The sequence below is a fragment of the Plectrocnemia conspersa genome, unplaced genomic scaffold, assembly GCF_051122295.1.
Source record: "Plectrocnemia conspersa isolate PC_06_02 unplaced genomic scaffold, ASM5112229v1 ptg000002l, whole genome shotgun sequence".
Taxonomy (NCBI): Eukaryota; Metazoa; Arthropoda; class Insecta; order Trichoptera; family Polycentropodidae; genus Plectrocnemia; species Plectrocnemia conspersa.
In genome coordinates this window covers 19915947-19936856 of record NW_028277166.1, presented here as the reverse complement: position 1 = coordinate 19936856, position 20910 = coordinate 19915947, and the positions used below count along the sequence as shown (strand labels likewise).

Genomic DNA, 20910 nt, shown 5'->3' with positions numbered 1-20910 from the left:
TACGTCATTTAAAAAAAAAATTAAGTATGTATTGATTTTCTTCTATCTGTGTATCCAAAAATATTAAAAAAATGTATTGTCTCATTTGTATGTGGTTTTTACATTTGTATAATATTAGATATTTATTTGTAATAATTTATCACTGTAAAACGGCGGGCTCTTAAAGGTTATTTATTTTATGAGGTTCTTGACTCAAACCATATTACTCTAGCTCTAAGAAAGAAAGAGGTTTTAGAAAATTTATTTAATTTACGCAGTGTATTTAAACTATGAAGGGAATGTTAGTAATTCACACAATTTTAAATATTTCACCACTGATTCAAGCTAAAAATTTATAACCAATATTATTTCCCAAATTTCACAGACAGTATATGTGTGTACGTATATAAAATATTATTTTACTGTCAACACCCTTTTACCTCTTAGTTATTTTATAGGACCCTGCAATACATCATTCATCAAGGGCAGAGGTGTTTTAATCAGAAATACTTCGTCGATGATTTGGGAGTGACGTAACAGGGAAGGAGATTTTCTATACACGCGAAACGCGTGTTACTTCAGTAATTTATTGGCAATTTGCTTTCTGTACGATACGCTAGTTCGCAGCGTAAGATTCTGAACTATTTCTACAAGAGGGAGTACGGGTCGTACCTGTATATGTATCCTAGTGTTTCTTGCTAGGAGCGTTGTAATACAATTCATTACATTGTAAACGTAGCGTCTATTTTATGAAGAACTGTTTAAAGTTGCTATGGGGAGGTGTCAATAATCTGTCAATGCGTAGCGACCACAAATTAGGTTTGCACCATAACTGTTTTTTATTTAATGTTTATTTGTATTATGGCCATCATGACATATTGGGGAAAGCTGTTAAGTCAAGATTTGTAATACAAATAAAAATAAAGTAAATAATCCTTTTCTCGGATATTAATTTTAACTATTTAACTAAACGCTTATAAATTTCACTAAAATGCATTCTATGATCCAGAGGAAAGTCAAGTCTTATACTTTAAGATTATCAAGAGAGATCACGGGAGGATCTTTTTTACGAGCAGCATATTTTACTATATATTTTAAAAGTACAATTTACATTTTTAAACCAAATTTATAATTGCATTGATTCATTTGTCGGCGTGTTTATTTTTATATATATATATATATATATATATATATATATATATATATATATATATATATATATATATATATATATATATATATATATATATATATATATATATATATATATATATATATATATATATATATATATATATATATATATATATATATATATATATATATATATATATATATATATATAAACGTTATTAAGTTAAATAATAATATTTTTGTTCTTGAATTAACATTTTTTGAATCACATAATTGATGTCGTACATTTTCTTCGTCTTCAAAGATCGTTAAAAATTCTTCTCGATTTCGGACGTCGTAGCTTAACTAAGGACGACATAAAGAGGGAAGCAGCTGCTGTCTTGGACTTCTCAGTCTCTGTCTATGGTCGATGTATGACAGCTTAGCTTGGTGCGAGTTCAGTTAAAGTCTGGAATATCAGGTAAAAGTTTTTGTCGGAAATAAATAACGATTGAAAGTGAATGATATGGGCTGTGTATGCGCCTATATACGGTTGATTGAGCTGGAGGAGGTTTAGTTGCTCGCACACTTTCGAAGCGATGATCAATTACAAATTATTTTCGTCGACTTTCTTATTAGAACAGTTGCGTAACCGCCAGAGTTTAAACAGGCGGATATTTAGCAACCTCGCGCTTGTCATTTCGAATTTAACCTGTTGCGTATGTCAATGTAATACAATTTCATTTGTAGTTACGTACAAAATTCACTTGTCAACTAGTCGTAAAGATTAATGGAATACTGTTTATTGTACTTTTGACGCGTACTGCGGCAATTTTTTTCTCACGGTCAATGCGTGAATTTAAACAAGTGCTTAAAACCTAGTAGATAATCGTCACATAATAATATTGATAAATTCGAACTTTAAAAGAATTTATTTAATTTAATAAAATAGTATACTTATCTAAAATTAATAAAATGATACATATAATATGAAAAATATTATTACCACTGTTTTTTAGAGCTCACAATAACAGTGAATAAGTTCTGCCATAAATCATTAAAAAACATCTATATTTGGATTTTAACTTAAAATATATAATACTACATGCGGAGCTTATGTCGAATCGACACAGCAAAGCACACACTTTCATTTCAGTAGTCTGATTTGGTCCAGCCAAGTTGTTACTCTAAAGCTACATTTGTGAAACAATTTGCATACTTCACTATATTTATTCTCACATTATATATTTTTAAATACTAGTATTAGAGATGCTCATTTGCTTAATTGATGTCTGGTATTGATTAAATTAAATTAGTTATTATTTTACCATATAGTCTGTACTATGATTTTCAATTCTGTCCAGTGATGCCGTCTTTGGTCTCGAACACGAAACTTTTCACTTTTCCAGCGCTCATTCATGACAATGCAACGAGAGCAACATTCCAATAAGTGACAAATGTGTATCAGTACTGATCGTTGCGTTTGAAACGATATTAAAATATCATATGTAGGCATAGGAACGTGGATGTCTCGACATAAAACACGAACATTTTCTCGCCATCTAATCACTATACAATGCTACTCTTGACTTTCGTTAATTTCACTGTGTCACGGTCTGGATCTTTGGAATTTTTATATAACACTTCTCCATATGCTGAATATTCTCGTAAGACCAAAATCCTTTTAGTGGGCAAATCAGAGCACTTTATCAGAACGTGTCATATATAACGGAGTGGGTATGGATTTGGCATGCATCATTTCGCGCGATTTTCTGACGGGCAGGCAAGTGGTTTATTGAGTCAACGCTAAAGTCTGGAGCCAGGGTGACTGCTCATGTCGTGACTCTAGAATATCTAGCCTGTCTCGGCTAGATAGTAAATATTTAATCTGGACAGATGGAAGATGAAGCCGATATTGTCTCGGGGCGGTTGGTCGTGAGGATGTAGTAAACAAAAATGGAGACACACGGATCTTATTTATTGACTAGGTAGCATCGAAGATTGAAGCGAGTGCGGCACGTGAAGGTAAAATCTAAATAAACATAGTTCATATGAAGTCGATTCATATACCATTGAAATAAGGTCGATACAAAAATTTATTTGAGATGAATTTTCCTCATAGCTTAGACTAAAAAAATATATAAAGGTTAATTGATGAGGAATAGGTAGAAGTAGAAAAATTAAAATTATTAAATTCGCTTTAGATCTCACGGTCAATCCTAAGATGGAAAGTTTGACCGTTGAACTCCTTTGATCTGATCGTATATCATCAATCATTTCCTACTGTTGCAATGTCATAACCGTGAGTGAGTGCTTCAATCTGGCTATGTAAGATACGCACACAAAGGAAACGATTATGTCATTGATTAATTGCCGTTTATAATCAATCTTGACTTGGTATCAAGATTTATTGCTTAACATGATTTTTTGATTTCATTTGAGATTCGATGGCATTAGTTCGTTGCCCAACTGGTTAAAAATATTATTGATTATTGAAAAAAAATATTCACCCGCCGCCACTGGGAATAGTGCGCGAATCTTGATGCATGCCATCGCATGCCAATTTGTCAGGCTTGCCATGCTCTTGCGTATAAACAATTGCCCGTGTTCGTCGTGAATCAAAATTTGCGATGTCTAAGAAAATTGCGGGTATCGATTGTGTGTTGAACTTCAAGAAAGATGACCGTCTATGTGTTGCGAGATTGGATATGTGCAAATAAGGACTTCAATATGGTAAATTAGATATGGATTTTCCTCATATGGCTGTAATTAAATACTAGTGATTTCGTAGCTTATTAAATTTTAGAGCAAATATTGTACAAGTTAAAAAAACCAATGAAGTCATTTTTTTTATAAATTAATATTTAACTTAAGTCTAAAAATAAATATAAATGGATTATTATTATATATACTTGAATTAAAAGTCACTCTTGTGGTTTTAAGTTAGATGTTAATAAGACTCTCCATTGATTTTTTAATAGGTACAATGTTAGTTTAATTGTGAATGAAAAATAAAATGCTAAGATTGAGAAGTGTCTAACAATGAAGAAAAATATGTATCGTGAGACATTTAAGGTATTAAATATTTAAATTAACAATTATAAACATTAAATTTGGGCGGTGAAAATTAAGGCTATATGTCGAGTAGAATAAAAATCCTAACCAAAAATAGCCTGTTTTTATTATTAACTAGTATATTTATAGAAATAGATAAACCACAAATGGTACAAGGAATTAGGTAGGTACTAGTAAATAGTTGGTTTTTAAACTTTGAAATAAATTCTTACACTGAATTCTTTCAAATATGTATCATATATACAATCTTAGCTTTATTTAACGTTTTTTTTTATTGTTTTAGAGTTTTAAATATAGCAGTTAAAAATTAAGAACTGATATAATGATACATATTTCTGCTATTTACCAATGAGGTATTTTATTTTTTCAATAGTAATAAAACTATAATTATTGACAAGAAATAAAAACGATAATAATGACAAATACAATATGTGAATGAAACTGAAATAAATATTTTATAAAAGTTTAAAATTATATTACATATAGTATTTAATTATATTATAGATTTATAAGAAATAGCTATGTTTATGGATTCTAAATTAAAATTATAATAAAACTTAAAAAAACTATTAATATATACCTGATCCTTCAGAAGTTTTCACTTCAAATTATTCTCTAGTCAACTTTATCACTTTTTCATTTGAACTATATATTTATTTTTGTTGAGTTTTATTTATTTATTATTTTAACTAATCCAAGTTCTATGTATCATCCACAATAACCACATTCACTCGTTAAAATATCCCTTGCTGTGTTTTATTACACCTCGAAGTCTATGCATGGTTCAATCACAATTCCATTAAGTCACTTTATTTATAAAATATATTTTTAAATTTTATTCCCGCGTTTTATTTTCGTTACACTGGTAGACGGTGTGTGTACGTTAACGTCGAAGTGAAAACTAAACGTATTGTACATCTTCGTTGATAATTAACAGGTGATTTCTTTGAGCGGTAAAATCTTTTTAATACCGTAGTAAACACGCAAGTTGCTATCGATATGTGTATACGATGGAATCACGCAATATTTTGTGATATATTATAGGCACGTAGTATGTTTATTAACGTATTTTTACACGTACACGTGAATACATATTTTTATTAGTGTGAGATTCCTTATACTTATCAGGTGAAAAATAAAATATTGTTTATTCACATAAATATTAATAAAAAGTAAATGGAAAATTACATTTTTTAGTATCATCAGTAAACGAAAAATTACACTACAAAAAAAGATTCTGATCGAACATTAAAAGAAAAATATCTCTATATTATAGATAGATAATAAATAAGATATTTCAGAAGAATTTCAGTAATAACATATTGAAAAATTAAAGTATGAAAATCACTCATATCAACAACAATGGTACAATATTCAAAAGCAGAAAACTGGAAATAAAGACAAATTTCACAATGGGCTGGTTCAAAAAATAAAAATGGTCTGGAGTAGCTCGAGAATTGGATTAAAGATGAGAAACTAGTTTTTGATTTTCTCCCACAAAATAACGAAATACGATGGGTAAAAAATCAATGTTTAAAGTCGTGGATCATATGTTTGATGAAGTACGAAAAGCAGAGAACGGAACAAGATTTTGAAAGCTTAGCTTTAGTTATGGTTTTATTTGTTTGCATATGCTGTGTCACTGTGTCGAAGGCTTTTTATATACCCAACATTAAAAGACCCTAATTAAAATTAGCTATTTTAAACTATTAGGTTAATTTTTGTTGAAGCCAACTGTGTGTTAATACTTTTACTCCACAGAGATTCTTCAAAAATCGATAAGATTATTATTTCAAATATGTTACCGAATGACGATAATAAACTGGTAGCGAAATAGCTTATTAGGATGATAAATGGTAAACATTGACAATGAGAGAATTTGTAACAAAAGTAATTGTCACTTGAATGCTAGAAATGTTCAAAGCTAGCACAATAGACCATTGGTATATTAGGTGGCTAATAGCTAGAGATACGTGATTATCGCGTTTTGCGATAAATGCGAAATAAAAGCGATAAACGTGATTTATGCGAAATTGTTGCGAAATTGTTGAAATATGTGAATAGACGTGAAAAAATTAAAATCGCAAAATAATTATTCCAAATATCGATTCTCAATGTCTATGGTCAGTCTGCCCGAACTCTAGTCATAGACCACAGACAATAAGTTAAGCTGCTTAACTTATTGTCTGTGGTCTATGACGCTACATTGACATTCGCATCTTTTGAGGTTATGTGTTGTTGACATATGCACGCGAGCATACGTTCAGAACTGTTTTCTTCCACAAATTAATGAATTATTCGTCACAATCTCTTGGTGAGTTTACATGTCAAAGATTATTTTATTTTACTTATTACAACGTTTATTAAATATTAATATTATATGTATTTTTTCAGTTTCAACAATATGGGTCGAGCAAATGTTGATATTAAAGAAAGAGCTGCAGCATACAAAAAAGATGGTTTTTATATAAATGATGACAATAATTTGATGTGCCGGCATTGTAATTGTCAGTTAGATTGGAAAAAGAAAGATAATTTAACCAAACATTTACAATCAAATAGCCATAAAAAAAGAGTTTCAAAACCTTCCACAAGTCATACTCGTCAATCAACAATTCCAAACATTGTAGTCAAAAGGCAAGAAAAATCTGCATTTATAAAAAATACCGTTAGCATGTGTCTTAAAGCTAACATACCGCTAGCAAAGTTAGACCATCCTGCAGTGCGACAATATTTTAGTCAATATGTCCAGGGATCTGGTGAATTACCGTGTGCAGATCATTTACGGAGAACATATGTTCCAATATGTGGAGCAGATATGAAGAAAGAAATATTAGAAGAAATAAAAAACAAACCTCTTGTAATAATAGTGGATGAAACTTCTGATAAAATGGGTCGATGTGTGTTTGCAGTTTTATTTAAAACAGTGTTACCTGCAAGTGAACAAAATGTGTATTTAGCATCATGTAATTTTTTAGATACAGCTAATGCTACGACGTGCTCGCAAACAATAGTAGATACTCTTAAAGAGTATGAAATTTCGTATTCTGATATTGTAGGATTTGTATCAGATTCAGCGCCATATGTGACAGCTTGTTATAAAAGCCTCAATGTTTTAATTGGCAATAAAATGCTTCATTTTCAATGCTGGGCTCACAAAATTAGTTTGGTGGGAAATACATTCATGAAAGAGTTGAAATTGCTGAATGAATACATTAGTAAACTAAAAATAGCATTTTTGCATTCCAGAAAAATGAAATCAAATTATATTGCATTTTTGCAAATATCATACCCAGATCTTCCAGCGGTGCTATTTCCAAGTCCAGTCATAACTCGCTGGAAATCATGGTTCAAATCAGTTAGATATTTGGACACTTATTTTGATGCCTTAATTATTTTTTTTAAAAGCTCGGAATTAAGAAATGTTACAAAAGAAAAAATCATTGAATTATATGAGTCCGATACAATTAGATTAAAAATTGAATGTAAATATGTTAGCGAAATATGCGATAAATTTACCAATTTAATGAACAAACTGGAAGGATCTTTGTACCCCTTTTCTCATTTATTGTGGGAAGAAATTATGGGGATAAAAGATTCCTTAAATTACAATATGGGTGGCATTTTTCCTATCGAAACACAAAACTTACTTCTTGAAAGTAATGAAAATACAAAAAAAGATTTAATAAATATGCTCAAGGAAGCTTCCGGTAAAGCTCTATTGAAACTCGAGTCTCATTTATCTATAAATGAGACTAATCTTTTTTATGAATCATTAAACCAACTGTTCAATCCATCTGTAGCTGGAAGTAAATGCAATTTCCAAAGCGACGAAGTACTATTATTATTTAGGAATTTACCTCTATTTTCGATATTAACAACGATCCAATGTTTAGAGGGTTATTCACATTTTTTTAATAATTTAGTATCTAGTATTAAAAGTGGAGTAAAAACAGACACACTCCAACTCTTACTTGCCACAAAAATAAAACATGTGGAATTTGGTAATGCGGCCATACAATCAATTTGGTGTCCTGCAAACAGTGTAGATGCAGAACGCTACTTTAGCACTTATAATTTAGTTGTCACTGATCGTCGTACTAGACTTAAGGAATCATCCATTGAGACATGTTCTATGCTATATTTTAATAAATTTTAATGTCTTTTATATTAATAAAGAAATTCTCATCTATTTACTTATTTTTTAATGTTTTCTACTACTGAATTGCATATTTTATATTAAATTATGTTTAAAATAAATTAATTAAAATAATAAACGCTAAATAGATGCTAAAAATTGTTACTTTATTTGCTCCAAAACGCTAAATTGTAACATCAAAATGCTATTTTTTTCGAAAATAGATGCTAAAAACACGTATCTCTACTAATAGCTAAAAGCTAGGAACGTCGAATCCCATATGAACCCTAGTCGTTTTCAATTTCAATAATGTTTTTGAGATTAATAATTATTTTATAATAATAATTGTAATGCAAACTAGCTATAATTCAACTTACAAAAACCCACTAAGAAATAAGTCAAATAAGTGTAATATGTACTTATGTTTGACATTAACACGTAATTATACTATGTATTTGATGATGATAACGTGAAAATCTTTTGTCAAGGAATTTATTACAGAATTTTTATTTTATCTCTACTACTTTTTATTTGATTAGGAAATAAAAACATTATTTGATTATTTATTATTTTTTTTTTACTGGAGTTCTGAACGAAAACATACTAAAAAGCATTTATTTGCATGTTTATATTATATTTGTAAATATATTATGTAGTGAAAAATGTATATAAGGCATTATTATTTTTACATATTATTTTTCGTTTTTATTATTTGCTATAAATAATTTGTCGTCTTTAATTATAGCAAATACATTTTTGAAAAACTAAATAAACCTACACTTAAATACAGTAATGACAGCGTAATATGGCTTGTATTTTTCGGGTCAGAATTTTAATACGGTTAAGGTCAGAATATAAGCGGCCAGAATAAATAACAGATGTTCAGAATTTACATAAAATGATTGGAATTTAAATTAGACTGGTCAGAATTTATATTGAATGGTAAGAATTTATAAAGAACAGCTAGTATTTATATTATGTGATCTGAATTTTCACTTCAATGTCAGATTTATGTTGACAAATAGTCAGAAAATTAATATATGGTTATTATCAACATGTTTTTAGAATAACTTGTTTGGTTGAGCTCACAACATTTTTAGATGTCAACAAAACAAGCCAAGCGTATTCTCCGCCGCCGCTCTGTCGATATTACCACTTCATTGCTCGCTCTGAATATCATCGCGTCCTTCATATTTTTAGCATTTATTGGGTTTATTTTCAACCTTTTATTAGTTCTGGCCCAGGGAGTGACTTCTAAAAAATACTTCAAAATATGTTGTTTTAAATTTGAGAGCATTTAAAAAAATACTTCTTTGCTAATAGTACACATGCTGTAAAACCGCAATAAAAAAAACCATTGCAATTTATGCAGTGGTTCCAGAATTATTTGAATTTATAATTTTGAATAAAAATATTACATTTAAAATTTATTATAAAGACAAAATATCAACACTAATATTTTATTATTAATAATTATGGCTTAGGAATAATATTTTTTATTAATGTGATATTATTTTCAATTTGGGAAATAACTATAAAAAGCGACGCTCGCTCTGTGTTGTCTCTGGTAGGCGTCTTAGTCTATTGGCCGTACTGAAATTGTCTATGACTCACCGGAAAGCCGCGTGCCTGTTAGCGCGTACTCCGGCACGCCGTTCCATTTCTCGCCTCAGCGTCGACGAGCGGCTTGCACGCCTGCCCGAACATGGTCGACAAGATTGACATGAGCCTGGACGACATAATAAAGTCGAGCCGTCGCTCGGGTGGCCCCGGAGGCTCCGGGGGCGCCCGACGACCGGGCCGCGGGGCACCCCGCCGAGGCGGGCGACCCGTCGGCGTCCAGCGGAGGAGCCGCCCCGCGCCCACGCGCCCCGCGCAGGCCTACACCCGGGTAACTAGTCTCTTTAACTCTAGTCTTTCGCCGCCGTCGACGCCTGCGACTCTCCCATCGCCGGCGCCATCTTGAAAACGCCATCTTGAAAGCGCCATTGCCGACACGTACATATACTGCCTAAACACTGCTCACTACCGAATTCGCAGTCGCGAAATCGACCAAGACGCGAATATCATCGCCGAATGCGTATCTGCCCGCCTGACACGCCGATACCGATACCGATACCGATCTCGATCGCCCGACGACGAACCCTCGAGCCGCCGTTTTCCGCCGCCATCTTCTATCCGGACGAAGACAGTGTTGTTTAATAATAATAATAACAAAAAGTGCTCGCTAATATAGACTCCTTCGAACAGATGTGATTAGTTGTACCCATATATATTTGTTAATTTTCTATTGTATGACCACTTGCGGAGGATCGATGCGAATTCCTTAGCATTGGAGGCGTATGTCGGATCGTCGGTGACATCCGGTGGTCTGTACATATGAGAACACATTTCAGGGAGATGTTAACGGCGCATGGAAGCACGATATGTTCAGCGACTTCGGCGTCAAAAAACTCTCGCTCGGGAGAAGTCCGACTGCCAACGTCGCCTCCGCACCCACCAAATTGCTCGTGTCTAACTTGGACTTTGGAGTGTCCGAGTCAGACATCCAAGAGCTCTTCTCCGAGTTCGGAAAGCTCAAGAACGCTTCCGTGCACTACGATAGATCTGGAAGATCTTTGGGTGAGTCTAGTTCTTATAATAACTATTGTCTTAAAGTCACGAATGAATTCACAACACTTTTTTTATCCGGAACAGGAACTGCCGATGTCGTTTTTGAAAGGAAAGCTGACGCACTCAAAGCGATGAAGCAATATAATGGCATACCGTTGGACGGCCGCGCTATGAACATTCAAATGGCCACATCTGAAATAGCTGAAAGCGGACGCCTCGGTGTTGTAAATCGTCAACTCGGTGATCGCAACGGCAGAACTCCACAACAGAGACAAAGACCATTTAAAGGTATATTTTATTTTTGATTGTAAATTGCGATCTAATTACATGAATTACATTATAGGTTTTTTCATTGGGCTCCTATAGCAATTTCATTTAGTTGAAACATAAAATACGAAATTCCACTAAACATTGCCGTTGTTGATCTTTTTTGTTAGAGACACAGATTTTTACATTTTTTTTCATCTTATTGTGGACTTACATTTTGATAAGGTCTTATTTTATAGATCTAATAATAGTTCAAAATTTATTAAAAACACGATGCCTGACATTGTATTAGAATTACACGTCATGTGAATAGTGATCCGATGCTGCTTGAAAACGGCAAACGTTTTCTTTCGTTGTTTTCCTTTCATATATGTATGGCGTGGTACTTTTTTAGTTTTAATTATTTTACTATATGTTCTTATTTGTTACATTATTATAGTTTTAGTTAAATAGCTTAAATTTTTTTAGAAATTGTTTTATGTTTGTTTCAGTTAATCTTTATCTGTGTTTTTTTTTTATAATGAGCAATGTGATAACGAATGCAAGATTATGAGTATAGTGTGAGACAGCTGCGGCGGACCTAATAATAGTTTGATAATCATTTTTGAAACATTAAAGAGCTAAACTTTTATATTGGAATACACATGATTCGCGAAGAACATTCGTTTGGTTATAATTAGGGTTTCCAATCAAATATTCTAATTGTTCGCCCAATTTTCAACTAATTAATCGAATATTTATATATACTATCTTGAATGAAATTTGAAAAAAATCTTAAATGAAATAGTTGTATACTTGAGCAAACACAGGTAGTCGTTTTTTCTTTTTATATACCCGAGTGATTAGTGCTGCTTCAAAATCCATGGTCTTTTATTCGTCAATGCGAGATGAGACAACAAAAAATTCGAAATAAATGTGCATAGAATGTGGTCTACTGTGACGGAAATTCGCAGAATCGTTACTTGAACAAAAAAATATTGGAAAGGCCCACCTATTTTTCTTATTAAATCTGCTGCAGTCCAATTTATTTATTATTTATGTATCATTTATTTAAGGCATACTCTACCCATTCCAGATGTTGGAATCACTACTTGAAAAAAAAAACACCCAAGAATGCAATGACAAAAGAAAGAATGTATTGTTCTATCCTTGTAAATAGTATTTAATTAATTGTTCACTATTGTAATTCACACAACATATTTTTAATCGCATGGAATTTATTGTTGTTTTTTTACTCTAAATTTTGCTATAAACATGTCATTTGGTAAAATATGGGATAATAAGATACTTTTCATAGAAATCGTATTTGAGTTAGAATAAAATTCACCGCGTCTCATGATTTTATGTCAACTACATACACTGAAAATACAAGAATTTTCTTTGAAAAATTTAAATCATGGAATTGTCTGTTATCAATTTAATGTTCAATTAACACTTTCGGACACTTGAAATTGTATGCCAGGACACTAAAAAATTAGAGTAAAAAATGTATTTGAAAAACATATTTGTTGTGTTGTAAATGAATTTAAAAAAGTTATTATTATTTTTAAAACATCATGGGTTCTCAAGTATTTTAATTTTTACATTTTTTTCCCCCCAAAAATAACAGTTTTTCTTTTTCCGAAAATAATGAAATAAAAACAGTATTGAAATTACTTAATCTAATTACACTTAAAGTTACATTTAGATATTTTCTACATCTTCTTTATCACATATTTTAATAGGCGGAATAATCAATCGGCTCAAGTTTTCTAAATAACAGAAAAATAAATATTTATTCCACTTTTCAGAGCATGAAACATTTTTTAGAAATACGTTTTTAGACCACAATTGTGATTTAGCAGCTGGCAACGTGAATTGTGATAGGATAACAAGTTCGAACTTGCATACAAATGAGTGAACACACTCGTTCGCAAGAGCAGACATGTCCCGCGCGAAATATAAAATTGTAATTGCAGACGTGTCTCAAGCAAACTCAAATAAATGTCTGACATGTCCACATATGTGTTAAAACATATTTGATTTTACTTTGCTTATAAGGCAGACATATAATTTTCTTATATTAACTGCTGCTATGTTTGGATATATTTTCTTGTTACCTCCTGAAATCATAGTATAGTCCAGTCAAATAAGGCGAAATAAAGGCTAAACCTCGGAATGAAAGATACCAAGCTGAAATTTTGCACAGACCTTCGTTTTGATATTCTAAGGACAGGGTGAAAAGTCTCATAAAATATCGTGTCTGCTAATCAAGATATCAAAGGTCAAAGGTCACAAAATTTGTTTTTTTGCAAATATCTCGCGTTTTATGCGTTGCACGTCATTAGATGCTTCCCAAAACTTGTAAAGCATAAAATTATCTACAAGTTTAGTTATAATATTTGTTTTGTATCATTAACCGTTTTTGAGATATAGCGCGAAGAGTGGGAGGCGTACATCCGTTTATAGAATCCAGCGAGTATTTCTACCTGCTTATCTTGGTATAAGCTTTGAAAAAGTAAACAATCGTGAAAAAAGTGGTCTCAGCAAGTCGTTTGAACCATAATTTTATTACTTTCTTCATTGTATTATTAAGAATTAAAAATGAAATATTGCTCGACAAGAAATTTGTGCGAAAAAATTGAAAGAGTTGAGAGATGTCCTTACGGAGTATGTACCAGATGATAAGAAGATCATTTCCAAATTAAGAGAAAAATATTTAACTGATATTATAGTTATATCGAAGATTGGATCATTCCCTATTTTTTCTTGGTATGAAAATAAAAAAGGCACTTCGGAAGAAGAACACTTGCGCGTAGTGGAAGCTGCTGCGGCGATTATTAGAGAAGATATTCGATCTTCTGTTGTTGAGACCAAGTCTTATCCGCCCCCGAGTAAAATATTAATGAAGAAATTCCGAAAACTTTATTACATTTTCTGCAAGAAGTTATTATAAAGAACAGAAAAGGAAAGACGGGGCATTTTAAAACGAAATACACAGCTATAAGTCATGCTATAATGACTTCCATACGAAAACGGTCCTTTTCTTCGCAGTTATTAATAGGCCTATCTGTATTTCTTCATAGAAAAAATACAGATAGGCCAAACATCCAAAAAGACTTTTGGATGTTTTGTCAAGTTTAGGTTTTTTCGCTTCATATAGTGATACTGTAAAATGTTAAATTTCAGCTGTTTATCACCCACAGCCTCGTAATCAACCATCATAGTCAAGTGCCTTAGTACAGTATGCAGCAGATAATGCAGAAAAATATTTATACTCTTGATGGCTATAATACTGTTCATATAATGGGAATGATAAAAATAATAACTCTAAAATCTAAAGTTATATCTGATGACCGCATAAAGAAATTTACAACAAAACCAAGTGCAAAGGAGTTAGCAGCACTATCACATATACCCCTTCTAGTGTATGAAAATCATGTCGTACCCGGATTGAGCAAGAGATTCAAGTTCAAAATTTTAATGATGTAGAAGAACTAACCGAACAAATATTTAATGTAGTTGATTTGTTGTGGAAGTACGGAAAGTGGAAAAATATCTCACCGTTGCCAGGGTGGAATGGATTTATTGAACAACTTACAAAAAACAATGACAACTTTGTAACTTCTCGGATTCTGTTTCTTACTTTTATTCATCATCCTGTGAGTAATATGGACACAATTTACACTACATTACAGTGTGCTATAAACACTGCCAAGAAACATGAACAAAGAACATGCTTAATAACTTTTGATCAGCCGTTGTACATAAAAGCACGTGAAATCGTAGCAGCTTCAGATGCTAGCTCAGACTTGTCCAGAGTAGTTGTGAAACTAGGAGGCTTTCATATGCTTATGTCTTTTATTGGATGCATAGGGTATATAATGAATGGAAGCGGAATCAAGGAAGCTCTCAGTACAATTTATGCATCGAATTCTGTCGACAAAATGTTGGATGGTCCCGCTTTTGCAAGAAGTATCAGAGGCCATACGTATTACTTTTTGCATTATCGATGATGATTTTTGAAGATATGGAGATTGAAAGTTATAATGCTTTAGATGGGTTCATTCAGCGCAGATAACAATTTGCGATGTTTTCTACGAAACTGTGGAAGAATGTACAGGTAACTCTGGCTCCGTAGTTTACATAGCGTTATCCTATAAACGGATGCGCGCTTCCCACTCCCCGCGCTATATCTCGAAAACCATTAACCATACGAAGAAATAAATTAAAACAAACTTGTAGAAAATTTTATTTTCTATAAGTTTTGTTAAACATTTAATGACATGCGACGCAAAAGAGGCGAGATATTTGCAAAAAAACGATTTTTATGACCTTTGACCTTTAATATATTGATTAGCAGACACGATATCTTTTGAGACTTTTCACCATATATTTAGAACGCCAAAACAAAGGTCTGTGCAAAATTTCAGCTTGTTATCTTTCATTCCGAGGTTAAACCCTTATTTGACTGGACTAAGTAAGATGAGTTAGAAAACACCCGAGTGTATATATACATACGCTAGGTGTTTTTCTAAATAACTAGGCATCTTAACTTGTAGAATATTATCTAGGAAAGAGCTGAAAATGTTATGGAATACTTGATTTAAAATTACGCAAATACATTTGATTGTAAGAATATGAAAGAAATGAAGGAACTATTAGAGCAGGTCTCGGCAACCTTTTTTGGCTGCGGGTCAAAGTAATTAAAATGTGACTATTGAAAAGACTATTCGGGTCAGTGAATATTTTTACAACCATATATGTGGTCTAGTCGTGACATCGTAACACGTTAAAAAAATGATATTTGCAGAATTGAAATGGGTCACTTGGTGACCCGCGGGTCATAGGTTGCCGAGCCCTGTATTAGAGGATTGGCATATCTTTTAAATCTGCTTTATAGGTAGAAAAGTTCTGTTTTTTTTTAACATAATATAATTACTATTGAAACTATAATGATTAATTAAAAAAAAGATGACATTCTTCTAGAGAACACAATATTTAAGAAAATCGCTTATTAAAGACGAAGGATGAATTTTAAAAGTAAGGGAATGTTGCTATGCTTATAAATACATATCAATGCTATTTCGAGTTGCTTACTGCGTATTGATATTTTGAACAAGTAGCATTAATTACCGAAAAATCCTCATGATGGGTAGGTACTACTTGATCTGTGGGTAAAATGATATGTATTCGTCTGTCCTTAAAAAATAAAATTATATGATTTTTAAAATAGATTATGCTTTATGGCATCTATGGCTCATAAATGTTTTGTATGAAAGACGTCCTTGATTTTTGACCCCACGAAGAAAAATTTTGTTAAGCTTTAAGTTTGATGATCAGAATAAAAATGTTGTTATTGCTTTACTGAAGAGAAGTACAATCAATTTACTTTGATAAATAAATTTGCAAAATGTGAAATAAAACAATACCGATTTTCAATAATGTGTTCATTTGAAGAATAAGCAAAACTAGCCTAGTAGATTTTCAACAAATGTTAATTAACATGTTCTTGATTTGGATTTTTATGTAATATTGACAAACATTTGCTGCGTGGAAGGAATTTATGGCTTAAAATTTTGTCATTTTAATAAATTTAAAATTATAAATTGTAAAAATATTTAGATATTTTTTTATCCTTTCAGCGAATCAAACATCACCTGGTGCGAATGCGAGAGGAGGTGGAAGACCAGCGAGAGGAGGTGGGGGTCGACGTGGAGGCGGCGGCGGCGGTGGTGGTGGTCGCGGAGGTGGCCGCCAACGTGCCCCCGTACCCACAGCAGAGCAACTGGACGCAGAACTTGATGCTTATGTGCAGAAAATCAAGTGATGTTATGACTGACATTCATCAATCTTCGACCGATTGTGATAATTTTTCTAGGAATATTTGTTGAAGAATATAATCTAGTGTTAAAAATAACTAACTTTAATGAAATAGATCGAGTTATAAATATAAACAGGAACTGCCTTTATATTTATGTCTTCTAGAATATACTATACTTTTTTGCATATTATTTTTTCCTTATTTTGTAAAGTTTTAATGTGTATTTGTATACTTAACACAACATTTTTATTAACAATATAATTGCTATGTAAATTGAATTCATTTGTATAAAATTTGTTTATAGTAAAAACTACAAAGTTTTTATTTCAAATAACTTTTATTTCTAACCTATCATGTTAGCACTTGTGATTTTGAAACATGTCATGTTGATACATTTTTTGAAATTATCTAACTGCTAACGTTCTATTTATATTTTACAGTAAACTCAGACTTCTCTCATGTTGTCAGTCTAACATGCTTTTTTACGACTGATTGTATAGTAATTCAGTTTTTTTTTAAATTTTAGAAGTGTCGTTTTTAAGGTTAGGTTAATCTCTCATTTGAATAGCGTTTTTGTAGGTTTATTTGTTTAAACAGCAAATACACTTGTAAAAAAATCTGACATTGATTAATAAAGTTTTAATTATGAATTGGATAAGATTTTTTATTTTGTATTCCCATAACTGATAGTCATACTTTGTTATTTTGAAATTGTGTATCTATGAACATTCTCTGTAAAGTATCACTTGTGTAAATACGTACTAGCCTTGAACTGAATGATAAACTTACTGTTTGTTGAATGATATCTGACTATGAAAATTAATAAACAGTTTTATATAGATATATGCATTTATTCATCATATTTATATACAAGCCTTGCGTCACTAGAGATATATAATCGTTCTCTTCATTCACATTTGATAACATTTAATAAAACGCTCCAAACACCGATAGATTTAAATTTAATATATGTACATCTAGGAAGCGGAAAATATATTTAGTTTTGTATAGTTTATTATATGTATATTACGTATATATATATATATATATATATATATATATATATATATATAATATCTATAATTATATAAACTTAATCAACAACATTCTTTTATTATACATTTAACAACTCACAATGGAAGATTATGTTTTAAATGTGTCACTTATATTTTTTTCTATTATACAATACATATATATGCCATAAATATGTGATAATATGAACATCGAATCATATATGATCTATATTTGTAAATTAAGATAATGCGTTAAGAATAATGTGTCATAATAATTGAAAGCTTGAGATTCTGGGCTCTGGAATCTCGGCTTACAATCGTTCCGAACATTGTTCTTATGAAGCGTAATGTTTTATAATCAGATTTAGAGACAGTATAATTATTTACAGTTGTTTTAAATTATTGTATGAAAACGTATTATACAATTATTCTAATTTTTCGTTGTCTTAGTTTATTTATTTATCATATTTTTATTCATACATTTTTAAGTAAAAAATTAAACGTTTAAAAAAACGATATGTATAAATGTAACATATACAACAAATTTTTTTGTTTTATACACATTTTTCAACTATACTTATATATGTACACGAGTTAACAGTTGTATCACCACATTGTATATGTACATATTTAAATTACTTAATGTTTATTAGTACTTCTTGGGTCTCCGTCTTCTGTGTCTGCCGAAGAGAATTCGTGCAAACGCTTGTCGAAAGTCGGGACTGAAAATGGTATATATAACAGGGTTGAGAGTCGAGTTGAAGTAGCCTAACCAAAGGAAGAAACTGGCCATATAGTCGTTTATGACGCAGTCTTGACAAATGGGCATCACCAGTGCCATGATGAAAAACGGTAGCCAGCAAACTACGAAAGCTCCGGTGATGATTGCTAACGTTTTGGCTGCCTTCCTCTCTCTTTTCGCTTCGAGTGACTCTTTTTTATCTCTGATAGGAACAACTACGGGCTGTTCTGGTATTTTTTCACTTATAGTCACTGAAGTCGATCCGGCGCCTTTGTTCAAAATTTCTATGCGGCTTATGTCGCTCATGTGGCTCTGATGACTCGTCGAACCGTTATTTGTCGTAGTTGCACCTGATGATTTCTCAGGTGATACGTTAACAGTTTCTTCTATTTGTATCGCATGTTGATTACTATTCAAATTAGCTGTTTGAACCTTTTCAGAAATAGTGAAAGCTGTAGTTCTATGTTCTTTCGATTGAGGCTCATTCGGATCGTCCACTGTATCCATAGTGGTCGTAGATTGCCCTTCGGTTAGTAGCAGAGATGCAGCCAAAGTTTCAGCCGTTCTCGTCGACCTGTTCTTCTTACCATACATTTTTAAGTTGAGGAACTTCTTTTTGACCACATTGTGCTTATCTGAATTTCCCGAAGGGTGCAATTCTGGCTTGTTTTCGTTCTTGGCTTGGTCACCCTGGTGCTCGCGCCGTCTTCGTATCCGTTTCCTAGCAGTTTGGAAGATCTTCCAATACACTACTAGGATGACGATTAAGGGAAAGTAGAATGTAGAACATGTTGCGAATATTTGGTACGAAACATCTTGACTAACTAAACACCGTTGCTGACGTGTTATGCGATCCATATAGTCTGGATCCTTCCATCCGAACTGCGGAGCCAGCGAGACTATTAGGGCCGCGCTCCACACCAACACTATCATGATGAAGATTTTTCGCTCATTTCTTGTGTGCATGTAATCTACGTTTGTCACTGCCCAATATCTGAAAAAGAAAGATAAGAAGGTTATTAATGAATTCGAAAACTACTTGTAGAAACAATAATGCCCTCAATAAGATCACAATCTAAGTAAACGCAGGGACGTCATTTTGTTTGAGGGGGTGGGGGTATTTGCCCCCCTTGAATTTGGTCAGAAACATGCATGTCATTTAATGAAATACTATGCATTTTAATGAAATTGAAACGTTAAAAAAAATACCATTGACTAAATTTTACGCCCCCCCTGGAAAAATCTGAAATAAAATCCATGATTTTAAACCAGAAATTCTCGAATTATTCCTCAAAAATAATATAAAAGAACAGTCGAATCTATACTGAACATATTTTTAAAACATCATTTCGGTAAAATCATATCGGAATACATTTTCATCAGTAAATATACAGGTTGATCCAATTCGAGTTTTCTATGTTAGCAGCACTGTAAATCAGACAGCTGTCGATAATCGCATGTGTTCAGTTTCAAATGTTAGTTTGCAATAATTCATTTACGACATGGAATGCTTAACCACTGCTCAATGCGTTAAAATTGTTTAGTTGTTCTACAGGAATAACATTTCTGTACGAACTGTATCGAAATTTACAGGAAGATTATATAGTGAATTTTTTTTAAAAGAATGGAAACTTTGGAGATAGGGTAATATCTGTGTATCATAGTGGCTCCCGTTCAACCAAGAATATTGCTGCTGTAAGTGGAAGTGTGGCCAAAGACTTGGAATTTTCGATTCGTCGATGTTCATCGATTTTAGGCTTTTCCTATGGCCCCCTTTGGTGCATTTTGCACATGAACATGAACATACATTGTATAAAATTCAAATAACACAAGAACTGAAGTCCAGAGACTATGTACAGCACAGCGAAGTATTTGCGCAGATTGGGTGTTAGAGCAGCAGGAAGTTGATGCCGATTTACCAAAGAAAATGTTATTCCTTAATGAGGTACATTTCCATATCTCTGGGTATGTTAACAAGCAAAAATGCCACATATGAAGCGAGAAAATTCTAATATGATTGACGTGTCAAAAAAGACCATTACGTGTCAAAAAAGTGACTGCTAGGTGCCATTGTGGTCAGGCGGCGTCATTGGGCCTAACTTTTTTGAAAACGATGAAGGTCTATTTACGCTCGGTAACGAGCGTTCCCACTGCGACGGAACGATTT

General features: G+C 32.2%; 2 protein-coding genes and 1 long non-coding RNA gene across 4 annotated transcripts in view; 2 read left to right on the top strand and 1 right to left on the bottom strand.

Annotated features, from left to right (window-relative positions):
• Positions 1-6309: 6309 nt before the first annotated feature.
• On the top strand, positions 6310-7021 carry LOC148237985 (uncharacterized). Its single transcript, XR_015808865.1, has 2 exons — positions 6310-6481; positions 6562-7021. It is a non-coding gene; the product is annotated as an uncharacterized LOC148237985 (long non-coding RNA).
• A 2891-nt stretch (positions 7022-9912) lies between these two features.
• On the top strand, positions 9913-17643 carry Ref1 (RNA and export factor binding protein 1). Its single transcript, XM_088181220.1, has 4 exons — positions 9913-10196; positions 10702-10927; positions 11003-11206; positions 16810-17643. Exons 1-4 carry the CDS (start codon positions 10011-10013, stop codon positions 16992-16994), a joined length of 801 nt encoding a protein of 266 aa, XP_088037346.1. The 5' UTR covers positions 9913-10010; the 3' UTR covers positions 16995-17643.
• An 883-nt stretch (positions 17644-18526) lies between these two features.
• LOC148237983 (5-hydroxytryptamine receptor-like) overlaps positions 18527-20910 on the bottom strand; it is a 266837-nt gene continuing 264453 nt past the window's right edge. For both annotated transcript variants that reach the window (XM_088181218.1, XM_088181219.1), the window contains one exon: positions 18527-19737. In XM_088181218.1, coding sequence (XP_088037344.1) covers positions 18651-19737 — 1087 coding nt within the window. In that variant the 3' untranslated portion in view covers positions 18527-18650. The remainder of the gene's footprint in view (positions 19738-20910) is intronic.

Excerpts from the sequence above, each read along its gene's own strand:
- Ref1 (XM_088181220.1), top strand. The coding sequence starts at position 10,011 with ATGGTCGACAAGATTGACATGAGCCTGGACGACATAATAAAGTCGAGC. Across the intron at positions 10,197-10,701 it reads CCGCGCAGGCCTACACCCGG|GGAGATGTTAACGGCGCATG; the intron begins GTAACTAGTCTC and ends AACACATTTCAG. Across the intron at positions 10,928-11,002 it reads TAGATCTGGAAGATCTTTGG|GAACTGCCGATGTCGTTTTT; the intron begins GTGAGTCTAGTT and ends TATCCGGAACAG.